At 35.2% G+C, this 26,131-nt stretch overlaps 3 protein-coding genes across 6 annotated transcripts in view; 2 read left to right on the top strand and 1 right to left on the bottom strand.

Annotated features, from left to right (window-relative positions):
- Positions 1–22,429, top strand: part of LOC111505094 (uncharacterized) — a 71,417-nt gene extending 48,988 nt beyond the window's left edge. For 3 of the 4 annotated variants that reach the window (XM_074179961.1, XM_023159847.2, XM_074179960.1), the window contains 3 exons: positions 1,415–1,534; positions 7,350–7,487; positions 22,040–22,429. In XM_074179961.1, coding sequence (XP_074036062.1) covers positions 1,415–1,534; positions 7,350–7,487; positions 22,040–22,314 — 533 coding nt within the window. In that variant the 3' untranslated portion in view covers positions 22,315–22,429. The remainder of the gene's footprint in view (positions 1–1,414; positions 1,535–7,349; positions 7,488–22,039) is intronic. The other variant, XM_074179962.1, reaches the window with a different exon arrangement.
- Positions 1–26,131, top strand: part of LOC111505089 (uncharacterized) — a 312,186-nt gene that overhangs the window by 163,703 nt on the left and 122,352 nt on the right. The gene's annotated exons all lie outside the window — the stretch shown is intronic.
- Nasp (Nuclear autoantigenic sperm protein) overlaps positions 1–26,131 on the bottom strand; it is a 92,168-nt gene that overhangs the window by 64,936 nt on the left and 1,101 nt on the right. The gene's annotated exons all lie outside the window — the stretch shown is intronic.

The raw sequence follows: 26,131 nt of genomic DNA, 5'->3' as shown, positions 1-26,131 counted from the left end.
TCGGCCAAATCTGATGTTGCTTGTAATAGTTTTGTTTCCCTCGAAACCAAACTTGAGTTATATTCTTATATACATTGAAACATAATCTCTGTGTTTCAATATTCAAACGCATCCAAATCTTATTCACTTGTATCTCTTTTTCGCATTGTTCACCATTGCTATTGGAATCACTACATTGGAAAATGTCTGCACTGCTATCACACTCGTTATTACTATTAGTACTTGTCCAAAGACGCTACATTTTAAACAGATAACAAAAATTTTAAGAATTATAACTGCACCAATATCGAATTTCAACACTCAAATTGCGATCAGTTCCTGAACTGAACATTGATGACACGACGGAGATAATCATCTCCGTATTCCCTGATTTCTATTCGTCACCGTAACATGACTTCAAATTTAATGTTATGACTCTTCAGCCAATCATAAAACTCGGTTAGTATAAATTATCCAATAGGAACCGCCAAGTCTACAGTGCAAGTGGACTATTTTGCTGCCAGTTCATTTCTATGTATTGTTTTTTTTTGGCCCTTTGAGGGTTTTGCCAACTTTAAGAGTGCACAATATCGTTTACTTCGACTATACCTACCTATTTAAAGATAGTCGTGAACATTCTTTTGATCAGTGAATTTTTTCAGAGGTCATTATTATTAGATACAAGCTGAGGCGATACTACTGAAAAAATGCCCCTTGCGAAGCCGGGGTGGACGCTAGTTTCAATAGTCTTGAGAAAAGAGGTTGATTCAATACTTACAGTTTATATTTGGAAGAAACATCTGTGTATTATGTAATCTAAAAATTTCTCTGAATAATTTTTATTAATATCTATCAATTTTTCTTGATTTTTCTGAAAGTTTTAATTTTATGAAAAAATAGAAATATTGAAAGTTTCAATTTTCTAAAGCCTAATAATTAGCTAATACCTTCATGAAAAAAAAACAACCACGCACAATAATAGGAATGAGTACCAATTTTCTTGTATTCCTGAGACTGACTAGTAGTTTTGATCTATTCTGAAATTCATACATTATTTGCAAATGGGGCATTTGGCCATGTATGGCCCTGTCTTGATGAAGGACTGTTATATTTTTAAATTCATCCGGGAAGAAATAGTAGATGCGATAAAAAAAATAAGAAAGTAGCGAATTATATTCTAGCGGCATTGATCCGATAACATAAAGTTTATCGAATGCATGAGAAAATCAATTTAGTATCAGACATCGCAAGTTTTTCTTGCTAGATTGTAGATTTGGAACGAAGATTATTTCTTTCTGTGTTGTAATTAAAATCCATGTTGAATTTCATTATGATTTATAATAGAAAATATATATGTAGAAAAGAAAATTTAACCTTCTATGTAATATCGGTTTAACAAAAGTATGACCTATCACAACACAAAATTTTGTTCCAGATGAAGAGATTACTCTTCTTGGCAGAGTTGGTTTTCCTTCTGTCCAGTCATGCGTAAATTATTTGTCGGGAGGAATAGAAGGTATAAGAGGATATGAACCAAGGACCGACTGGCAGCACAGTAAGTATGAAATAGTGTATACAGTACAGTCAATGGATATTTACACATGCGTCATATGTCAAAATAAGTTGAATGTAACTACTGGTTACTTCTGCGAAGAACCCACCTTTTAATGAAGATTTCATTCATGAAATTCACTAAAAGGTAACCCCTTGTTATACGATATTCATAATGTTCGATGGCATTTTAATTAGTCTGTAAATGCATCACATTTTTTCAAATGCTGTTTTTGTTGGCATATGAATATAAAGTGTTCGTAGATAAACGATTTTTTTTTTCGACGTTTCCAACTTCAACATTTTTAATCCATGTTTACCTAAAATTTGAGCCCCGAAAAAGGACTTGATAAAGTTCGAAACATCAGCAAAAACTAATATTCCGTAATATTTGTTACAGAATATTAGAAATGGCCATTCCCAATTTGAGGTGAAAATTACCATATAAAACTTACTTTTTATGAAATGAGAAATTCCTTCAGTTCATCAGTAGTGGAAACTAATAGTTATGTAGTATAAAAGACTATTACTGGAGTTTTTTCCAACACAAAACCGTTATTTCAACAGCTCGACACGTGTTTCGATCGGCAAGTGATCATCTTCAAGAGGAAGATCAAACAAAACATACTTACAATGTTATCCTTATTTATACCATAGATACCTCTCAAGTGTCATAAATTAATTTCACAATATTGCCTTACCTACTAGTCTTGAATTAATTTCAAAATGTGTCCATATTTTAAGTATGCTAAGTTTTTCTTATATCTTATTTTAATAGACCTTTTTGTCTGTCCATAATATTCTGCATCGCAGTCCATAGACTGCGTAATTCCAAACTTTCCCGAATTCTCGACTTTGTCTTTTGGGTTTCCTAAAACGCTCATTAATGTATGACTCATTTTAAAAACCACCTTCATACCTAGTTCCTTGAAGATGCAAAATATTATGGACAAACAAGAAAGTCTATTAAAATAAGATATAAGGAACACTTAGCACACTCAAAATATGGAAGACCTGAAAAATCAGCAGTCGCCCATCATATTTTGCAACAAAACCATTCCATAGACTTCAGTTCATTAAGATTAGTTAGACAAATTAACAATAACAGGCATCTAGATGCCTAGGAGAGTGTAGAAATAAGTGAACATAATAATATGATGAATAACGATGGTGGACCAATACCTAATAGTATATTGCTCTTTAAAATACTATTTAAATTATTAAATTTACCTTTTACTATTACATGATTACATAAGGACACATTGTAAAATTAATTTGACAGTAGTAGATAAGGCAGGCAATATTGTGAAATTAATTTCATATAACTTGTATATAATAGTATACCATATAGCTTGTTGAAATAATATTTTAATCAATAGATTTACCTTACTATTACATAAGGACACATTGTAAAATTAATTTGAGGCTAGTAGATAAAGCAATATTGTGAAATTGATTTAGGACACTTAATAGGTCTCTATGGTATAAATAAGGATAACATTGTAAGTATGTTTAGTTTGATCTTCCTCTTGAATATGATCACCTGGTGATCGAAACACGTGTCGAGGTGTTAAAATAACGGTTTGGCGTTGATTTTTAAATACAAAAAAAATTTTTGGAAATTTCCTCCTCTTTAAGAATCTATTTCCAAATTTTGAATATCTTTAATATTTTTCAAAATATTTTCAAAAAACCAAACCACCCTTTTTTTACTAAATTGTCTATAACTTTTGCAATTTTTTCGAGCCGCTGTTGAAATTTTTCAAAAAGTTGCTAGAGGTCATTCCGAATCGAATGAGTCCAGGATCATAATTTTCGGTGCCTTTGGACAGAAGTTCCAAAAAAAGTATCTTGTGACCCAGACTACATTATTTGTTCGACTACATACGGCTGGCATACTTTGAGTGAGAGGTAAGAAAATCATACGAGGTCTAATCATTATTTTTATGTGGAAAGTTTTATATGGTATTAACTATATTGTAAATTTATCAGACCCGGTACATTAGTCTTTTATTTAGCTGTTCGGATTAACTTCTTACAGATTATACACAAGTAGGTTTGTAATTTAAAGGCAACTGAGATCAGCAATGCATTTGTACTTCAGTTTAGCAACACTAATGAGACCTGTGGCGGGTTGAAACAGAGCTGTGTGTTGTTGGATCTAGGTGCATCTAGGTGCTTTGCAGTGAAAGCTGCAGTGAAAATAGAGGACGAATGTCGTTCCAAGTGGGGATTTCAGGATTTATTAAAGCGCGGAATATTAATATACAGGGGGATATACCTTGTACTCGGTTAAGTACCTCCACCGAATATGAGCCTCATATATAAGGCCGCCCGTGAAGGATATAGGATCAGATTTTAAAAAAAAAATTGATCATCAGAAATTCTCGAGCGCGTCAAATTAAAGTAGGGTGAGTTAATTACATGCTAAAAAGTGTATATTCCAGTAATCTGACAATCTGAGTGACGTAAAGAAAAGGGAGGGCAGCAAAGTTGTTAAAAAATAACATCATTTCGACATTCTCGAGCGGAGCTAATTTTTTCTTTTTGATTTTGAAGAAATAAATCAAGGATAACGAAAAATATATAATCTGACGATTTCCGCAACTTGAAATAACAAAAATTCGTCGATAAAGTTTAATGCGTGCAGCTGTGTGATACCTATATTTTCCTCTCCGCGTTTCTATTCCTCTTTCACTTTTTCTCTATCTATTACTCTCTCACTCCGTCCCCACTCTGACTTCTGTTACCATGACGCCATCACAGCTGATTACAGAGCCTCGTTCGTGATGAAGACGAGGATAATGATTAATTAATCAATTGATTACAAAAAATTCAAGTTTTTGAGCATATTTTTTTATTTATTTTCTTATAAATACAAGTATTCTATTTAAAACATACACTTATTTATTTGCATGCTATTTCCTGAGCTTTTCAGTTAATTAAGTTCAAAATTATTTTTTGTCTGATTAGTCGAATCCCTCTAGATAATCGTCAGATTATGAGACAGCACGCCTAGAACATAAAGATGAACCATATATATCTTAATCTGACGCGCTTGAGTATTTCAAAATGGCGAAATTGTTTGCACATTATAATGATGGCCGCGAGTTTGCATCAGATCGAAATCGTCAAGATTATTGAATGAGAGCTTTTTTTTTGTGCACCTTACACCCCCTTGGAAAATCGGACGCGATCGATTAAATTTGTTTTCATTTCACTTAAAACCCTTACGTACAACCACCCTCATCATGCAAACGATCAGATTAACATACGAACATTATTAAAAATACGTAGGACATTGATGCTAGCAATATCTGACGCGCTCGAGTAAGTCCAGGCAACAGTATTTTTTAACATATTTAAAAAACCATAGCCGCTTGCCCCACCGATGAAAAAGTATATATTATATAACATTTTTTTCTTCTTATCACCTGAGCTTTGCAACCTAATGTGTTTCTATGACGCCCGAGTAAATCCCCATTTTGCATCGTGGGCTCCCCTACTATTATAACGGACTGCTTGTGAGAGATTAGTCTATGTTGCATTCTGTTGATCACATAGATGATGATTCTGTAAAGGAAGATGTCATCGCGTATATTTATAAAAGTATGTGTTTCGTTGCGTCAGGTATAATGACGCAAGAGTAATAATCTGTTGTCCCCTCCCTCAGGGGTCAAACCAATCGAAGGTCTTGAATGAATGAGGAAGTACAGTCCTCATAGGGCATTTTTCCATAAGCTGAACACAGAGTCTCCAAAATATTTAAAAATTTTCATTTTCAGTGTTTAACTTATGGAAAAAGCAAAATGGCGGAGAGTAATTCCTCACTATCTACGTACGAGTAGGTACGGACTCTCAGTGTCGGAGATCGAGATTTTTTAAATGACAGATTTCTATGTAAGACATCATTATAACTGTTTTGAATTCACTAGTATTTGAAAAATTAATTAGTGAAAGCCCCATAAGACTTTGTGGTATTTCCCCAATAAGTTTGGGAGATTGCAATAATCAATTTCCCGAATACTTACTAGTGCAACAGTTGTATTGGTCACAAATAATGTTTCAGTAATAATACTTTAATTTCGGATTTTAACAATCCGGATCTCCTACATTCTGGGGTGAGGATTTGTGGGTTTCAAGCAAAGTCGCAATGTGCAACATATGGGAATTTATAAATGTTACACATTGAGACTGGCCTGAAACCCACAAACTCTAAACACAGAGTGTAGTCGGCTTCTGTTGCATGTATGGGCAATAAAAAAAATTACAACGGCATTACTTGGAAGACTTACAATATTTGTAATGAGGAGATTACACTTTCTTGAAGAATTTTGTTATTGTGGTGGTATAGGTGGTGTAGGTGGCAGTTTTCAAACCACTCATCTTAGTGGCGATTTCCAATTTCGCCGTCTCCGCTTCTTTTTTCCTCAGAAAACTTTCTTCTCTCCTCTTTCTTCTTTTTTCCTCTTCGAGGTGTGATTTGTAGGAGTTACAGGCATGTCGCGCCAAATTAGCCAATTCCTTGCAACTTGGCACCAGCTCCGCTTTTCACTGTCATGGCAGCGTCTAAGGTTCGCTCACTCATTGATTTGTCATCTGTTAGGTATTTACCAGAAGCTGAAAACCCTCTTTCTACCTCGGTATTTCCATGGGACAAAGAAAGAACAGCTTTAACGACCTTAGTGACATTGGAGAATCTTAACTCTCCAGTATCCGTTTTTAAGAGAAGAAATTGATGCCAGTTGTCATCGATTCTTTAGTTAGTTTTATCCAACCGCACAGCGTCTTTCATCTTGCACAAACAAGTCCGACATCAACTTGTAACGGCAACGCACGAGCTAGTGTTGCGATTCGACCCACGCTAAGTGATTTCTTTCGCTGTTCTGGCTGAAGACATGGACATGACTGAAGGAAATTATTGCTCATAGAACTTTTTTTTATTATATGGGCACATGCTACTTTGATGTGCTCTTGGGCTTTTGTTAGGAAACTCAGCCGAACATCCTCTTCTAATGCATATATTTCACTCATCACATCATCGTTCAAAATTATTTTATTTGCTGGAAGGAGATGGGTAGGCAATAATATATCATTGCAGACGCCAACATTCTTAATCGATTCTGGCTTACATATTATTGCAGTAAGTAAAGACGCTAGACGATTAAGCTCATCGTATATGATATGAATCATAGGTCTGGAGGCCTGAAATGCTCCAGTAAAGGCTGTAAAGTTTCTTGCACTAGAGCCACGATATTTGGCGGGAAATATAAAAACTATTATTCCAGGCCATTCAACAAACATACCCAGTTGATAAATTATTATTGGTAATGTTATGGAATTTAATAAGCACATGGTAAAAATTTACGCCGAGTAGATTTTCGGAATTTTCGGATGATGTCAAAAATATACGGTAATTTCGGACCTTTATCGAAATATCGAAGTTTTTCGAAAATTTCGGGCTCGGTTCGACCTCTGCCGCCCCCCCGGATATTCGGTTGATATCCAATGGATATCAATAGAATATCCATATGTAGTCAGATAATTATACTTAGAAGTCATTTTTACTAAAATTATATCATACCATTACGATTCAGTGCTTTTTGTCTGAAATCCGTTGATACTGAATAATTTGATAGCCATAGTAACGATCTAGATATCAAAACACCCCCATTAATATATGTAGGTCAAATGTATCATATACCAATCGGCAAACAAATATAATTTTATTACGGTCATTGTTGATCCGAGTATCCGGCAACTACGGATCTTGAAAGTAGAATGGAATCGATGTATGAATATAAAATTATGTTTTCCAGGAATGCAGAATTTGTCAATATCTTGCGCTTTGGTATGTCTCATAGTCCTGGGCAGCGCGGCTCTTGTAGGAGCCTTTGGAGTTTTTCAGCACCAAATAAGCGCAGTTCTTGTCACCGGAGTCATGTATTTATTAGCAGGTAAAAATTTGTTTGAGAAATACTTTTGTCGACGATTTCTTCGATTTGATCGAGATATAATTCTTATTATTTTGAAATATTGTCAAAAAGGATTAGGTATAGACTGTTTCGTATTAACTCTTCATCTAATATACATATTTGGATTATTTTCATCAAAATAGAAAATAGTATAGAGTACATCAATTCTATCCATTTCACTGCAAAATATATTTGAAGAAATAACTGAATTAATTTCGACAAAAAAAATATATCACAATTATTATATCCGAACTGGCATTACAATCCACTGCTGTAGTTCCATTCATTCAACGCACCTATGAATTTATTAAAATAAATATAGTTCAAAGAACTAAAAAAAAACTCTTTTAAAGAACATCGAATATAAAAAGTTAAAAATGTTTTTTTAAGTAAGCTTGAAACAATAACTAATGGAAAATACTAGTATTATTGTAAAAAAAAGCGACGGGCGCCTGATATACAAAAAATTTGGCGCAAAGCGCCCACGTTTTTTTCACAATAATACTAGTATTTTTCGTTAGTTATTGTTTAAGGCTTATTTGAAAAAAAAATGTTTTAACTTTTTAGTTCGATGTTCTTTAAAAGCGTGTTTTTTAGTTTTTGAACTATATTTATTATTTATTTTTTAGTTTCGTATGCTATAAAAGCGTGTTTTTTAGTCTTTTTAAACTATATTTATTTTATCTAAACTTTGGAATGAATCAGCCGTATATTGTTTAGAAAAATGACCATTGATATTTTTTCTGATTCCGGAGAGGAAGCCTAAAAATCAGCTACCAAGCCCAAGGAAGGCAGAAGGCACGCAAAGTAGGGTTACAAATAAGGCAGCACGCGCGTGTTAACAAAAAAATTACTTTTTTCAAATCTGTTTTTAAAAAATCAAGCAATAATGTCGATATATGAAGGAGGTTGCGTACAGCGCCATCTGTCCGCGAATAGATCAAGCAAAAATGCCGATAATTCTGTCAAATACAGATCCCGAGCTTGAGAGTTACAAACAAACAAACATACATACATATGTACAGTTGGAACTAATAAAAGCGTGTTAAAAATGAGACTGAATGAGTGAGGGTGTGTACCACCGAATTTTCGAAAGCATTTGCTAAACCTTGTTAATTTGTGTTTACCCCCAGTAACCCGTTAGATCCCATAGTCTCATGACTTCTGACTTCTTATATAGGGTCTTTCATTAAACGCTTCCTATCTTTAAATCTAAATAAAACAAAGTGTGTCTGAGATATCACGGAAAGTTTTTATTCGTTTGTAAGACATATTTATGCCATTATGTGCGGAATATAACATCTTTCAAATATCTGCCATGAGTTCTCTGGGTAGAGCGCATCCTAAACGTCTATTTTTCCATGACTCTGCTGCCCGAAGGCATGGGTTATGTTGGCTATGACACCCGCTGGCTTGTGGCTTATCCGCATACACCTGCGACTTGCGAAAACCCCACAAGAAAAAGTCTAACGGGGTCAAATCGCATGATCTCGGTGGCCAGTTCACATATCCGATGTGGCATGAGCTGTGTGGCACGTAGCGCCGTCCTGATGAAACCACATGTCTCTGGTGTCCAGATCATAAAATTCAAATCAAAAGAAGTTGGTAATCATCGATTTACAGTGCTCGCCGTTAATAGTGATGGCCTAGCCAACGTCGTTCTCAAAGAAATGTGGACCGACGTCGCCGACAGCCCAAAATCCACACCAAATAGTGACGTGACTTTTTCAGGATACATTAGACGCTCTTGGATCTCATGTGGATTGGTATTGTTCACGTACCTACCTACCCATTCATCCAGTAATAGGCCTCATCGCGCTGAAGATGATTTTTGGATGAAAATCAGGGTCAGCTGCCAACTGCTCCAGAGCCCATTCAGCTAACACACGTCGTTGTCTATGGTCATTTACCTTCAGTTCCTTGGTCAGTTGAGTTTTATACGGGTGCAGGCCCAAGTCACGATGCAAAAATTCGTTGTGGTCTGCGAAAAGCCAAGTTCTTGTTCGCGACGCGAAATCGACTGCATAGAATACTTTATTTTGAAGTGAAATTAATAGATGAAACTTTCAAGATGGCGACTGGGCGCCATTTGGAAAAAAATTAAATGGAAAGGAGGGACTTGTGACATATTTTTTGAAGCTCCTGACAAATGCTTCACAACCCTAATAATATCAATATCTTCAACTACTACAAAATGGCGGAACTTTTAATAATTGCCTGAATACATTGACATTTAACTACATAATATGAGGTAAAGTAAGCTTGAGGTCAGTTCAGAAGATGGTCGAAATAGTTGCTTTGAATTCGACATATGAACAGTCAGGGTCAACAGTAGTTTCCAGCTGTTCCCCTGTTGAATTTTAATCAATAAATAGAGGTCCTTCAGTATGGTTTCCTAATATTCCTGCCCAAATGTTAATTTTTTCTGGATATTGGGTATGTGTTTCCCGGAAAACGTGGGGGTTGGTGCCACTCCAATAACGGCAATTTTGTCTATGAACATTGCCGTTTAAAAAAATAGGCATTCGTCACTAAAATAAATATTGTGGAGATAGGTAGAATGCCTTGCAATGGTTTCCGTCATGATTTCGCAGATTTCAGTTCCTTGATCATAGTCATCTTCAGTTAATTGGTGTACCATGTTAATTTTGTATGGATGATACCTATTTCTCTTCAAAAGTCTCCACACAGTAGAAGGAGACACCTCACAAAACGGAGTAAGTAGACTGTTCAGGATTTACTACCATCTCACCAATTATTTGCACTTGCTGTTCTTCTGAAATGGACGGGTGACCTGGGGGTTTTTGTTATGTACACTACCGGTAGTTTCCTCAAATATTTTCTACAGATAGGACGTTTCGGAAAACGTTCATTGAAAATCCTTTTGGTCTCGTGAAAGTTACGCATCGCACCGTTAATAAAAACCGCTTCAATTTTCACTTCCAATAGACGAGAATTGACCATTTCAGAGATTGATGACGTGGTACATTTCTACTAGTAAAACCGAAAACTAAATGAGAATATTCTAACTGAACAATGATGTTCATTGTCGTACTGAAGTAAATAAAAAATAACGTAACAAAACTCATCGGGTTGTTGGAATTGTCATGTGGCAGATAAAAAGGAATATTTCTAGAAATATCTATATGAATGTGTTCGTCTTAAGGAAATTATTAAATGTTCCGTCATTTTGTAGTAGGTAAAGATATTGACTTCATATTCTAGGGTTGTGAAGTATTCGACAGGAGCTTCAAAATGATGTGTCCAAGACCCCCTTTCCATTTAATTTTTTCCCAGATGGCGCCATCTTGAAAGTTTCATCTGTCAATTTCACTTCAAAATAAAGTATTCATGCATTAATTTCATTATCCCAAAATTCAATTTTTTTATTTGACCGATTCAAAAAATAACGAGGGGTATTAAAGAAATGCACTGTATGTGCTTTGAGACTATCCATATGTCATATTCGTTTTAAAAATAAGCAAACGAACGAACTTTCTCTTTGTTTTTTTCAAGGACATAGTAATATTAGAATCTCCATTCGAAGTCGCCTTCTACAACCGTTACTCGGTTTGATTTCACTCAACCCGACGTGGTGTATCGAACTTGCAAGTCAAATACTGACCAACTAAGTGCTGCTCTCGTTAAGCACTAACAGAGAAAGCCGACAGATGAGCTCTAAGTTCAATGCGGGATTGTACCTGACATTAAGAGGGTCTTACATCGCTTTAGCTCCCCGAATGCTTGGGAGCTAAAAATATTTTCAAGTCCGGAATTGGACGAGAAAGATTCATAACATTTTCATTAACAAGATATTTCTGATAATACATCCACGACTTATTGATGTAAGCAATCACAGCCATCTATGTAGACACGAAAGGAAATGCATAACGACCTTTGTTTGATAACGACATGTCAGGTGTTAAACTGTCTACAAGCGAGTTGAGCTAAAGTCAGCGTATTTACAACCGGAAAATAAACTTCAATTTTCAAATAAGTATCATCAATGTATACCTGTTCATCTTGAATAAAAACACATTATTTCGATATTTTTTTCTCATATAAAATTTACACCTGGTACAGACGCGCATACAACCAACACCCTGCAAGTTATGCGGACGTTCTTGCAATGCAGCCAACGAAGACGAGCATTGCAAAGAGGCACATTCGCTCTTATGCGTTAGCTTATTAGACCAGGGTCGATCATTTTTGAAACTAAAAAAAAATAACTGTATTATGAAACCCTTTGGAAATGGAGGGGAATATGATAAAAATGAAAGATAAAATAAATTACGGCCGATCTGATTTCCTGAAGTGGGAGAGAGTGAGTTTTCAAGGGTAAAAAATGGTTTATCTCGATTTCTAGCAAAACTACAAGTCCTATGGAAAAAAAGTTAAATGGCAAAGTTGTTGGTAATGACAAGATCTACAACTTTTGCATTTACAATTTTTTCATATATCCTCAAAATTTATGTGAAAAGTTCAAATAACCAAGTTTTTGGTTTTTTATTTTTATCTTTTTCAAAAAAAAATCTACACTGTGATTTATTTGATTTGAAATATTTATTTTTTCACCTTATTTTGACTAAATATCAAAAAAGCACCCTAATTTTCAATCTAAAATTCACGCGTCAAAATATCGGCTGTTTTCAAAAAGTCGGTGTGCTTTTTGTTATTTTAAATATCTACTTTCTAAGGGTGTAAAAAATATAAGTACATTACTAGTGTAAATGTTCTCAGAAAATGTAAAAAATGGGAAAAAAACTAGAATTCGATTTTTTTCATTCATTATGTACAACTTCATCAAAAAAATGTGATTGCTGCAATTTTATTGAGTTAAAAAGTTAATTTATTGAATTCTGATTACATTCATGTCATAGAAAATCTTATAAAATATAACTATAGGTACACGTAAATCGTACTATTGAATTTGGATACTTCATTCTCATTTCCAGTCTGCATTGGTTCTTAATCCACAATTTCATCATTGACTTCCTGGTATGTTTTCTCTTCCATATTGGGGCAATTTTCAGAACCATGACGATTTGAGCATAACTCTGCTGTTTCACAGCTGCAGCAAATAGTTTTAGGCAATACTTCCGAAATTAAGTCCTTTTCTGTAAATTTGGGCATAATGCCACGGTGACATTGCTTACAGTTAGTTACCCAACCAAGTTTGAAGCTGATAATATGCCCTGTAACAATGTTGTTCTGCTGCTCCTTCCGTGAGTGAGAGGTTTGCCAAAATGAATGATGATTTAATTTTTGCCAATTAATATTTTTGAAATCTTAATTGATTCAGTGTTATTTTTTTCATTTTTACATTAATAAATAGATTTGATTAATTGTAATCCTTTCTTTTATATCTTCTTCACTCGCATCTTTCTTATAAAAACATTGGCCAAATTTGAAAAAATTTTAGCGTCTAATAATGAATTTACGTTACTTTTCTTTCCTTTTCCGGCAAATCCAGATGTTGTATTGCAACCAGAAATGCAGAAAACAATGCAGAAATGCAACAATATTTTGGAAGGATTCATGTTTGAAACTATTAGACGTGAAAAATAGATTCTTTACATTTCCAAACTCAAAATTGTACATAATGATTTTACAAAAATTCGAATTCGGGTTTTTTTCGATTTTTTGCATTTTCTGAGAACATACCTATACCTAAATCGTCAAGTTTTCTTAAAGCCGTTTTTGTGGAAAAATAGTTATTCACGTTTTACCTACAAGTGTTGAAAGTGGCATTTTATTTTGTGAGTGGGGATTATTGCAAAACGAGCGTCAGCAAGTGGAGCAAACTCACGGGCAAAATAAAATCACTTTTAACAAATGTATCATACAAATTTTTTTGTATAACGTTACTGCTGATAATAAAAAAATTATAGGGTCCATGGGATTTGAACACACGATCTTTGGATTACAAGGCATATGTTACAACTACATACGCCAACTCACGTTATTTTAAGGAGGATTATTGGTGAGTCATGAAGACTTTCTACAGTTGGACTGAATACTACTTCGTCATCGTCAGTAACTTCATAGTGATTCAATATTACCAATAGCACGAACTGCATGTGTGAACTTTTCTAAATGATTTTTGGTAGGTGTTCTGATTGAAGTGTTTCTATCAAAGAGATTTTCAATAACAGTTGTACAAAAAATAATTTTTAAAGAATTTGATTTCTAGGTAGCCATGCATGGAAATATCAAGCTTATGTCAGTTTGGTGACTTATAAGTAATTGATAAATGGTTATTGGCGGTGTTTCAAAAAATCGCCAAAAATGAATGCAAATATTGATTATTCAAACGAAGTTCTTATGAAATTATTTATTATACACGGACAGTGTGATCAAATCATTGCCAGAACTTGTAGAAAATTCAACCAAATGTATCCTGAATTAACACCAATGAACGAGAGGAAGTTTGTAAGATTACAAAATAATTTCCTCAACTATGGCTCCATGTTAAAAGCGCCTTCAACATTACCAAAACCTGTTACTTCAAATGAGGACAATACCGTTAATGTTTTGGCATATTTTTATGCATATCTAGCTTTCATTCGCAGTGCAGAAAAAGATTTGGGTGTATCACATGCTTCAGTACAACGGATTTTGAAAAATCACGGAATGCATCCGTATAAATTTACCAAAGTTCAAGCTCTAAAAGCAGAAGACTTCGAACGTAGAATCCCTTTTGATCATACACAGGAATATCGGGAATTTTTATCAAAAATAATTTGGAGCGACGAATCAAAATTTACGAGGGATGGTATTTTCAAAAGAAGGAATAAACATTTTTGGGCTGATCATAATCCTCATGTTACAAAAGAAATGGATTTTCAAGAAAAATTTGACCTAAATGTTTTCTGTATCCTGAAGAACAATAAAATTAGTTTGAATTGAAGGGGTTATATTTTTAGGAGTGATTAATTTTTTGGGAAAGAAAGTTTTTGGCTTTCTACTACTCCAGCTAATACAAAAAAAGGGGGATGAGAGAATCTTCCAAAGAAAGGAAGGAAGTAATCAATTTGAAACTCTATACATGAATGTGTAGATCATACAAAGAAGTAACTTTCAGACACAATCTGAAAGAAAGTCCTCCTGAAACAGCTACTTTCATATAAACATTGAATTACACGAAAGAAAATAATTCTTTCGAAACAAATACTTCTATATGAACACTGAATTATACAGAAGAACTTTTCCCTACTCAGTTTGTATTTCAAACATTTGTTGTGGAATAAGAATCAGATATCATTCACATGAGTTCTACTTTGAATGAATAGTAATAAATTGTACTCACATAGAACACTGTCACCCTCACTGGTATACACCGATGTTTCGCCTTAAGACACTTGCCCTAAGGCTCTTCAGTACCAAATTGGATAACATTATAGAAAAAACACACACTTCATTCATGAATTACGATTTTGAATGTCACAGAATAAGCTTGATCTGCTTATGTCATCGATGACATCGTAATGCCATTCATTCACCTATTTGATTTAATCCCAGCCAAGAGGAATCTTATTTGAATTGAAGGGGTTATATATTTTTTTTTGTATCAGATGGAGTAGTAGAAAGCCAAAAACTTTCTTTCCCAAAAAATTAATCACTCCTAAAAATATAACCCCTTCAATTCAAATAAGATTCCTCTTGGCTGGGATTAAATCAAATAGGTGAATGAATGTCATTACGATGTCATCGATGACATAAGCAGATCAAGCTTATTCCGTGACATTCAAAATCGTAATTCATGAATGAAGTGTGTGTATTTTCTATAATGTTATCCAATTTGGTACTGAAGAGCCTTAGGGCAAGTGTCTTAAGGCGAAACATCGGTGTATACCAGTGAGGGTGACAGTGTTCTATGTGAGTACAATTTATTACCATTCATTCAAAGTAGAACTCATGTGAATGATATCTGATTCTTATTCCACAACAAATGTTTGAAATACAAACTGAGTAGAGAAAAGTATCTTCTGTATAATTCAGTGTTCATATAGAAGTATTTGTTTCGAAAGAATTATTTTCTTTCGTGTAACTCAATGTTTATATGAAAGTAACTGTTTCAGGAGGACTTTCTTTCAGTTTGTGTCTGAAAGTTACTTCTTCATGTATAGAGTTTCTAATTGATTACTTCCTTCCTTTCTTTGGAAGATTCTCTCATCCCCCTTTTTTTTTGTATCAGATGGAGTAGTAGAAAGCCAAAAACTTTCTTTCCCAATAAAATTAGCTTCTTTATTTATGAAGACACACTGAATGCAGAAAGATATCTCCAAATATTAGGGACGACTGTAACCGATCTTCTTGAAAATTTGCCTTTAGAGGAATATAGGAATTCGTGGTTTCAACTGGACGGAGCGCCAGTTCATTCCACCCAGGAAGTTTCCAGGAAACTTAACGATCTCTTCGACGATCGTTGGTTTAGGCGTTTAGAGCCGTGGGATTGGCCTCCGAGATCACCCAATCTCACGCCTCTTTTTTTATGGGGTGTTTTAAAAGAAAGGGTATACAGTACTCCAGTGCCTACCAAAGAAGAATTGCGACGGAGAATAGTGCGGAGTATTGAGTATCTGGATCCCTAGGAAATTGAAAAAGCAACCACAAGTCGCGTACAAAAAAACATTTTAAAGTGTTTAGAATGTAATGGACAACATTTTCAGCATTTATTGTGAAAATGTGATATTTTGTTTACAATTTTGTTATTTTGAATCATCCTATTCTATTATTGTCTGTACTTTCACATGTTTTAGCCCACAAAATATTACTTTTTACCTAGAAATGATTTTTGGTACAGTTGTTCCCTGGAAACTTTGAGCCACAGTTAAGGAAATTATTTTGTAACCTTACAAACTTCCTCTCGTTCATTGGTGTTAATTCATATAATTCATATATATTTAGTTGAATGTTTCACACGTTCTGACAATGATTTGATCACTTTGTTCATGTGTATAATAAATAATTTCATAAGAACTCCGTTTGAATAATCGATATTTGCATTCATTTTGGAAGATGGTCCGAAACACCGTTGATAACTCTTTGTAAATTACTTATAAAAGTAACGGAACTGCTATAAGCTTAATAATTCCACTGCTACCTAAATCCAAATTCTAAAAAAAAATGTTTCTAGAAGAAGCGACTTTATTGAGAAAACTTGACGATTTAGATATAGGGACATGATATATCATCTTGAAGCATTTTTCACCATCTTTCAATTTACCGAGTAATATACAGGGGGTTTCATTTGGAAAAATGAACTTTTGACTACTTTTATGCACAATGGAAATAATAGTAATTTTAGCACGCCCTGTATGATATGGAGTCGATTTCTTGGCGTTATTTGAATATTTCGAGTTTGTCCAAACTATCATCAAAATATCAACTTTTCATGAATTTACTGATTTCATTCAATTAAGGCTATGTTTTGGACCATATTTAGCACAATTTATTTTTTATCTCGAAAACAGATAGAGATAGGTATAGGACATTATTAATAAAAAAGTATTAAATACCAGAGCGATTCCAAAAATGTATTAATATACGGGGTGTTCCGTTTAAAAAAATAAAGTTGCTACTACTTTATGATGGAAGTGGCAACACCGCAATGCTGAAAATATTTTAGATCGATAGAACAGGTAAGGAAATGTGAGAGGTGAAATTTTCAGCAAAATCATGCTTTGCGTTTTCCAGAAACGTCTAACCGACCATCGACCGTGAGTCACGCTGTATATTTTTTACACCATAAGAAAGTAGAGATTTCAACGGACAAAAAGCACACCGACTTTTTAAAAAAAGCTGATATTTTGACGCGAGAATTTTCGATTGAAAATATGGGTGCTTGTTTGAATATTAAGTCAAAATTAATATTTTAAATCAAATAAATTACAGTGTATTTGGTACATAAAAAGGTAAGTTTTCATCAAATTTCGTAGAAAAAATGTTTTTTTGAAAAATATAAAAATAAAAACCATAAACTTGGTTATTTGAATTTTTCACATAAATTTTGAGATTATATGAAAAAATTGTAAATGCAAAAGTTGTAGATCTTGTCATTACCAAGAACTTTGCCATTTAACTTTTTTCCATAGGACTTGTAGTTTTGTTGGAAATCTAGATAAACCAATTTTTACCCTTAAAAACTCACCCGCTCCCACTTCGCGAACTCAGATCGCCCGTAATTTATTTTTCCTTTCATTTTCATCATATTCCTCTCCTTTTCTAATGGGTTTCGTCCTACTATTATTTTTTTTCACTTTTTGCGATTTTTTTTTCACTTTTTGCGATTTTTGAAGGCTTCATTCAGCCCTGGTGTACATGTATTTGAACATTGTACGCCCTTGGGCAGTGGGTCTTATTCTTCATAATAATTATTCGAGTTAAACAATCATTTTCCAAACCTTCACTTGACATCACTTTCAAACGAGTTACCTAAATAATTAAACCACTTTGGAGTTATATAAAACAGATATTCATAACTATACTATACGTTTTTGACATCTGAATATGAACTGGCCCCTTTTATGAATGCAAACACCCTTTTCCAACGTCTTCGAATCATTTTGGTTACAAATGCTACGCTACCAATTCGAATCACGTTTCGTTCATGTCGGGGAATGAAAAAATAAATTAATTCTACAGACCCGAAAGACGCACATAAATTTTAGGAGTTTTTATGAACGTCCTTAAGTGACGCCGTGCTTTGAAATAATATTCAGGTTTATTCAAGACCGTTCTCAATTATGTATACTACGAGGGTAGACTGAAAAGTTTTCTATATAACAATGATACAACACATTTTTTTCAGATTTTTTTTTCAACATAGTCTCCTTTTAAGTCTACACACTTCTCCCGGCGATGTTTCCCATCTCTGTAACCCGTCCAAATAGTACTCGGCGGTTTTCTCTGCAAAACAATTTTTCACGAAAGTGATTGCCTCTTCATTTGACGAAAATATCTGACCTCCAAGCGAACTTTTTAGATGAGGGAAAAAAAATAAGTCACTTGGGGCTAGATCTGGTGGGTAAGGCGGATGGTCAAGCATTTCAAACCGTAATTCGTGGATTTTTACCATGTCAACCGCTGAGGTGTGAGACAGTGCGTTATCTTGGTGAAACAGGATTTTTTCTGCAAATTTTGCCATTTTTCCGCAAGTTCTTCCTTCAGCTGGTCAAATAATGATGCGTAGTATGCTCCTGTAATGGTAGTTTTTCCTTTTTGAAGATAATCGATTGAAATAACTCCATGAATATCCCAAAAACAGTCGCCATCACTTTTCGAGCCGAAAAAACAGTTTTTGCTTTTTTAGAGCCGGTTCCCCTTTTGCAGTCCACTGTTTAGACTGTATTTTTGTTTGTATAATGGTGTATCCAAGTTTCATCTACACTAATCAATCGGCACCAAAACGCATATTTATTGCGCCTAAACTACGCCAAGAAAGCGTTGGAAATGTTCATTCGAACACGTTTTTAGTTTAACGTGAACAAACGCGGCACCCAACGCGCGGACAGCGTTCCCTTGCCAAAATGTTCATTTAATATGTGACAAACACGTTCTTTTAACATGTTCATAACGTCTGATATCTCTCTCACTTTAATTCGGCGGTCGTCTAGCACCATTTGGTGAACTTTGGCGATGTTTCGTCAGTAGTTGCAGTTTTCAAACGTCCCGAATATTCATCGTCTCCCAAACTCCTTCGGCCACGTTCAAATACAACTGCCCAAAATTTCACTGTGGTAAATGATAGTGCAGAGTCCCCATACACAGAATCCAACTCATCTTTTATTTCCGTAGGCGTAATGCCTTCCAAAAACAAATAATTAATGACAGTTCGATACTCGATTTTGTCCATTTTCATAAAAAACTCTCACATCTACTATATAACTCAAACGAGTGTTAGATAACAACTGCGCGTCCAAAATGGATGAAACTTTGGTGAGTAACTGTCAATAGATGAACAACGAAATTCACTAGTTTTTATTCACGAGTGCTGCTATCTTCATATTGAGGTCAGAAACTTTTCAGACCACCCTCGTATAATTCCAAAATAGTAGGCATTGTTTTGCCTTAATCTGTGTCTTGCAGTGGCGTACGGAAATTATACTGAACAGATAAGGAAAAATGATGATACAATATATAGAATCACAACCCTGACAACAATGTTTTCGTTTCAATGCCATAATATTTCGAAGAATCAAGTGCCCACTATTATGGAATTGTACTATAGAAATGGATTCAAATTAAATAAATCGTTTCTAGAATCTTGTCTGAGAAGAAAAAAATGTCCATAATGATTTTGAAGGGTGTACTGAATTTTACTCTGAAACGACCAAGCCTGTTTTGGATGGTTTTTTGGACCAAAAAATACAAAATATTTGGATGTCAATAAGAACATTCTAGAAAATGTATCAATTTATGTATACTAACATTTATACTAATATTGAGATCGGTATGATTATTATAAAATAAAATCGAACTATAGATCAGCCCATTTTTTTTAAGCACAAAACACAAGCACAACAGGAAAATCCTCAAGGCGCTCTTAGAGCGATGCCATTGGATTTGAATCGCTGGAGATTAAATCCATTTGGAAAAACGTTCTCAGAAAGTTTATTCCACATAAACGTAGTTCTCCAGATGGAAGAGTTCTTAAACAGCGAAGTTCGAGGTGTACTGAGTTAAACCTCCTCAAAACGATGAGCAGCCACAGTCCGTCGCGTATTTCTGATATGTACCGCTCTTGGTAGAATCAAATGTGCCAAGTCACTCACCTTCCGTGAAAGCATCTATACAAGAAAGACAAATCTTCAACCTTTCTTCGATGTTCCAGGCTATCACGGTTGCACGTGATGTTCGGGTCTCCAATCAGGCGGATGACTTTTTTCTGAATGGAATCCAGCAACTTCAGGGTATGTTTGGGGGCAGAACAATACTCCAAAGGTCTGATGTGAGCTTTATAAAGCATCAAAAGTTGCTGAGGTGTGTATAGTTTTCTGGTTCGGAACAGTGTTTCAAGCTTTTGAGAAGCAGCCTCTGCAATTCCAGCGACATGATTGTACCAAGACATATTAGTGTTCATTTTAACACCCCACAAACTTATCGCAGAAAGCGAAATCGTCTGACCTGGCATTGTTATATCCGTTCGGAGACATTCAACTTCTTGGAGAAAACCGATGCCTGGGTTTGTGTGACATTGAATTGAACTTGATTACTTTCACCCCAATTCGAAATCACTTCTAGATCCTCATTAAGATATGCAACCTCCTGCTGCTGGTCAAGATGTGCCTCCGTAGCCAATGTCCTGGAATCCAAATGAGACAAGTGTGCTGTCGTCAGCAAAGCAATATATTGGATTCTTGATTTTTTCCAATAAGTCGTTGATATACAATAAAAAGAGGGTTGGAGACAATATGGATCCCTGGGGAATACCAGCGTTGATGGTGAAAGTATTCGAGAGATATCCATCGATGGCCACTTGCAGGGAACGTTCTTTCAGAAAGCTGGAGAGCCATAAACACAGAAATGGCCCGACAAGCCATAGCATCGAAGTTTGGCCAACAACCCCTCATGCCACACACGGTCAAAGGCGTTAGAGATATCAAGCGCAACAGCTCTTGATTCTCCACGTTTCTTGATTGTGTTATTCCAAATATGGGTGACATACGATAGATCTTTGTTGATCTTTGTTTCCGAAAGTCATATTGATGATCGCTCAAGATGTTGAACCCTTCCAAATATTTGAGGATATGGTGGTTTACGGCTTTCTCCATGATTTTTGATATCACTCATATCAAAGCGACTGGTCTATAGTTTTTTGGAAGATTTTCTTAGATCTCATTAGTTTCAGGGAACAACGCATGTCCTTAACTAGAACGAGAAGGCCTCATTTGTTTTTTATAGGTAGATATTCATGGTTTGTGGCTCCCACATATCGCGTCTTTGTAAAGAAGATTATTACCAATTTATTATTCGAATTTTCATTTCTCGATATTCAAACATTTTAAAGCAGTTCGACTCATGATGATGTGAAAGTCGCTAACAACATATTTCTCAAAAACATTTAACCGCAAAAGAAATAACTTATAGTTAATGTATTCAACTTTATATCATCTGCTTGTCAATAACAAAAAACTGTCTGGAAATCGTTCGCTCAAACTTTACAGAAATGAGTATTACTTAACAGCATTCCTTACTTAGCCCATTACCATCTGACCTGAAAGACCACTCACCATACAAGCTAATCGGCTTCGTTAAGAAGCTGGGTTTATTTGGTCGAGTGTGAATAGGTGTGAGCCACAATACACCCTTGCGGGTTGCGGTGTAGGGTCGAATAGACCCACTCACTTTGGACCTAACCTAACTTAACCTAACCTACTCAGCCCATTCTCCACAATTTCAGTAGAACTTTCATCTCTCAAACCACAATCACACTAAAATGTCATGTAAAAAACAAAGCAAGTTATGAAGCCACTACGTATTATAATCAGAAGTAGTATAGTTTGATTTCATTAATGGACACTTTTTTCCAGCATCGTTCGCCTTGTTCACTCTAACCATAATACACTTCAAGCGATTGCACAGCAAACCTCACTTTGAAGATTCGGGAGGTGCAGTAGACGGTGTCATCAGTCCAACTGGAGGAAGAGGAGTCAAAGAATTGCTACCTGCCAGAGTGTTCACGACATCATGGTCGCTGGACCTCGGATGGGGAGGAGTGATGTTGTGTGTGATGACTTCTGTACTTTGGATACTACTATCAAAAATAATGAGATTCAATCCTATATCGAGTATGATCAACTATTGAAATGGCCATTCAGGAGGAAATGATAAAGAAAAACAACGATAATTTTATGACAGTTAAATTTCACTTTCCATGTTTCTTTATATTGTCAATATTAAATAAATGTTGGAATTATAAACATGGAAGATTTATTATTATAACCTCTTTTATAGTGTTCAAATTGTTTTACCATCTTTGAAAGTTTGATGAAATTAAGATTGTAGTTCGCAATGACCTAACCTAAATGGTTAGACCAATAATCATCAATCTCAGAATTATTACTATTTCATTACTTCCCACTAGAATCGTAATATGACTAGGTGGTATTGAAGGTTTTCTATGTTTACCTAAAATAAAAACAGTGAATGACAAAAAATAATCTTCCTCTCCATCCTCAATCACACATTCCTTGCCTTTGGATAAACGCAGTTGAGTATTTCAAAGTCAGATTAATCATTATTATTGTCACCTACAAGGTTGTACTAGTCGGACCATGCCCCAAAAGCTTCGACACATTCGAAGAGCACCACCACCGCCATCACCAACCAATAACCACTCCCCACATCGTAAGGCAAGTGATAATTGAGTTCAAAAATAATGTGCCCTAAGTAGACGCAATGAACAAAGCATGACAATGATCTGTATTCGTCTGGCCAATAATTATGTCTTAGTGTGACAAGCTGCCAAGACCTTGCAAAGCTGCCAAGACCTTGAAATTAGTGAATAGAGAATCTTACTTTGATGATTGAATACCTAGTTCCAATAAATTCTCCACAATGGATTGGATCTCCCCCGGTTTTATTCGGTTATTAAGAGGGACTTCCCCCCCACCCCACTCCATCAGAGGCCTTACAAACTATTGGGAATGTGACATCGGAGTTCTTTTCTACTACTGAAATATACAGTGATTTCTTCGAAGTCTCCCCCCCTTTTATTTTTTGAACGGATCAACTCAAAACATTAAAATTTAGGATAATGAAATTGATGCATGAATACTTTATTTTGAAGTGAAATTGACAGATGAAACTTTCAAGATGGCGTCTGGGCGCCATCTGGGAAAGTAGAAAGGTACCACGTCAACAATCTCTAAAATAGTCAATTCTCTTCAATTGGAAGAAAAAATTTAAGCGATTTTTATTTACGGTGAGACGCGTAACTTTCACAAGACCGAAATGATTTTCAATGAACGTTTTCCGAATCGTCCCATCTGTAGAAAATAATTGAGAGAACTTTTACAACTACCGGTAGTGTACATAACAAAAAGCCCCCAGGTCATCCGTCCATTCCGAAAGAACAGCAAGTGCAAATAATTAGTGAGATGGTAGTAAATCCTGAAAAGTCTACTTATTCTGTAGCGAATGTTTGTGAGGTGCCTCCTTCTACTGTGTCGAGAGTTTTAAAGAGGAATAGGTATCATGCATACAAAAATAAAATGGTACACCAATAAACTGAAGATGACCCTGATCGAAGAACAGAATTCTGTGAAATAATGACGGAAACCATTGCAAGGCATCCTACCTATATCCTCATATTTGTTTTAGTGACAAATGTACATTTTTTTAAACATCAATGTTCACAGACAAAATTGTCATTATTGGAGTGACACCAACCCTCACGTTTTCCGGGTACACATACCCAATATCCAGAAAAAATCAACGTTTAGGCAGAAATATTGGAAAACCATATTGTAGGACCTCTATTTATTAATCAAAATTCAACAGGGGAACTGTATTTGAATATGCTGGAAACTTCTGTTGACCCTCTCATCACTGAAATCGTCTAAGCGAATCCTAATGAATTCGATATGGATATTGTATTCCAACAAGATGGAGCACCACCACATTACTCCAGACAAGTAAGAAACTATTTGGATACTACTTTTCCCGGTCGTTGGATTGGCCGTCGAAGTCCTACAGAATAGCCAGCCCGCTCGTCAGATTTGACACCTTTGGACTTTTTTATGAGGCTATTTGAAGCAAAAGGTGTACGAAACTGAACCTGCTTCAATATTGGATATACGGCAGAGAATAATATATATTTGTGGATATATTGACGTTACTGTGTTCGAAAATGTTCGGCGTGAAATATCGGATAGGCTGTTCATATGTCAAGAAGTTCAAGGCAACCATTTCGAACATCTTCTGAACTGACCTCAAGCTTATTACCTCATATTCTGTAGTTAAATGTCAATGTATTCAGGCAATTCAGATTTTAAACAGATTAAATAGAATTATTAAAAAGTTCCGCCATTTTGTAGTAGTTGATGATTTTATACTCCAGGGTTGTGAAGTATTCGTCAGGAGCTTCAAAATGATGTATCACAAGACTATTCCCTTTCTGTTTAATTTCTTTTTTCCAGATGGCGCCCAGTCGCCATCTTGAAAGTTTCATCTGTCAATTTATCCTCAAAATAAAGTATTCATGCATAAATTGCATTATCCCAAATTTCAATTTTTTTAGTTGACCTGTTCAAAAAATAAGAGGGAGGGGGGACATTAAAGAAATGCACTGTATTTCAAATGCAGAATGTGGTACTCTTCGATTTATAGGGTTCACCATCTATTATTTTTCATAAAAAGGGTAATTTCAGTTTACTTTTCATTCCCTAGATATCTGGGTAGATTGCTCAGTTGCATGGAGTTGAATAATATAGCATTGATATTTCCATAATGATCAGTTAAAAACAGCGAAAATTAGGGTGTCATAATTTTTTTCCTCTTGTATATGTATGTATATGGATAACTTCACATCGGTCTAATCTTGTGGTGCAACCTGCATGTTCAACCACTTCAACCTTCTCGTTAGCAAGTTCAGAAGGAGCTACATAGCCTAGCTCACCAAGATAGGATACATGTTTATGATAATTTATTTTTGCACCCATTGCACGAGTAACTGGTGAAGCAGCTCATCAAAGGCTTCAGATGTTAGATATGCCATACCTGCCTATAACCAAAAAAGCTATTCATCTGATGGAAGATCCAAACATTAGAATATTGAAAGTCTAGCTGGAGCATCAGAACAATTATATAGTGGTTTATCCTTTGGAAGTTCAACTCGATATAACATGGATTTAGGTTTTTACACACGTATAGAACCAGAACCCGGAACCTCTGGCGTTGAATAAATTACCAACCAAGTTGACGTCTTCAGGACGTGCGTCGAGAAGAGTGTTGCAGTTCTGGTGTTTGAGAACAGCGCTCATTATTGAAAATTATATATGTTGAGAAAGGCGATATTTTAAAATAAACTGCATTAGATATTAATGAAATGAAATTTTGAACATTCACCTCTCCTAGCAGCACCTACACAACAGTATCTGGCAAATACCTAAATAGCTACTGGAAAACACTTACTTCCCCTGCTAATACCACAATGGACATTGAATTATATCCGAAGAACATTTGTGCAAATTTCCATACAGAAGAATTTCTTGCAGATGCTTCTCATTAAGTCAGCAGCAGGACTTTGCTGAAATTAATCGGGTAATCACCTACAGACTGGTTTTATAGTATTACTACTCGTCAGTATAGCACAGACCAACCAAGAAAGCAGGATTTTTGGGACTAATTTCATCAAAGTTTGACTTACTTGCAAACCCAGAAATAAACATTTGTCATGTTTTCGACATGACATATTTTTCAACCTAGATAAATCATCTGAAAACAGCCGATGGAGAATATATTTCCAAATTTTTTTGCTGTTTTTTAGGTATTCTGAAAAGCATTTCCAATTGTGTAGATTTCTACACTTTGAAGAAGTTTATGTTTCGATCTCTCATCAGGAGAACAGTTTTTTATGGTTTTATCTAAAATCCTCCAGGTATGGTTTTGCGGGGGGCGAA

Source organism: Leptinotarsa decemlineata, unplaced genomic scaffold, assembly GCF_025532065.1.
Source record: "Leptinotarsa decemlineata unplaced genomic scaffold, Ldec_3_MD MMD2_tig00026282_RagTag_RagTag, whole genome shotgun sequence".
NCBI lineage: Eukaryota > Metazoa > Arthropoda > Insecta > Coleoptera > Chrysomelidae > Leptinotarsa > Leptinotarsa decemlineata.
The sequence above is the reverse complement of the archived record's forward strand: the minus strand, read 5'-3'. Positions and strand labels throughout refer to the sequence as shown.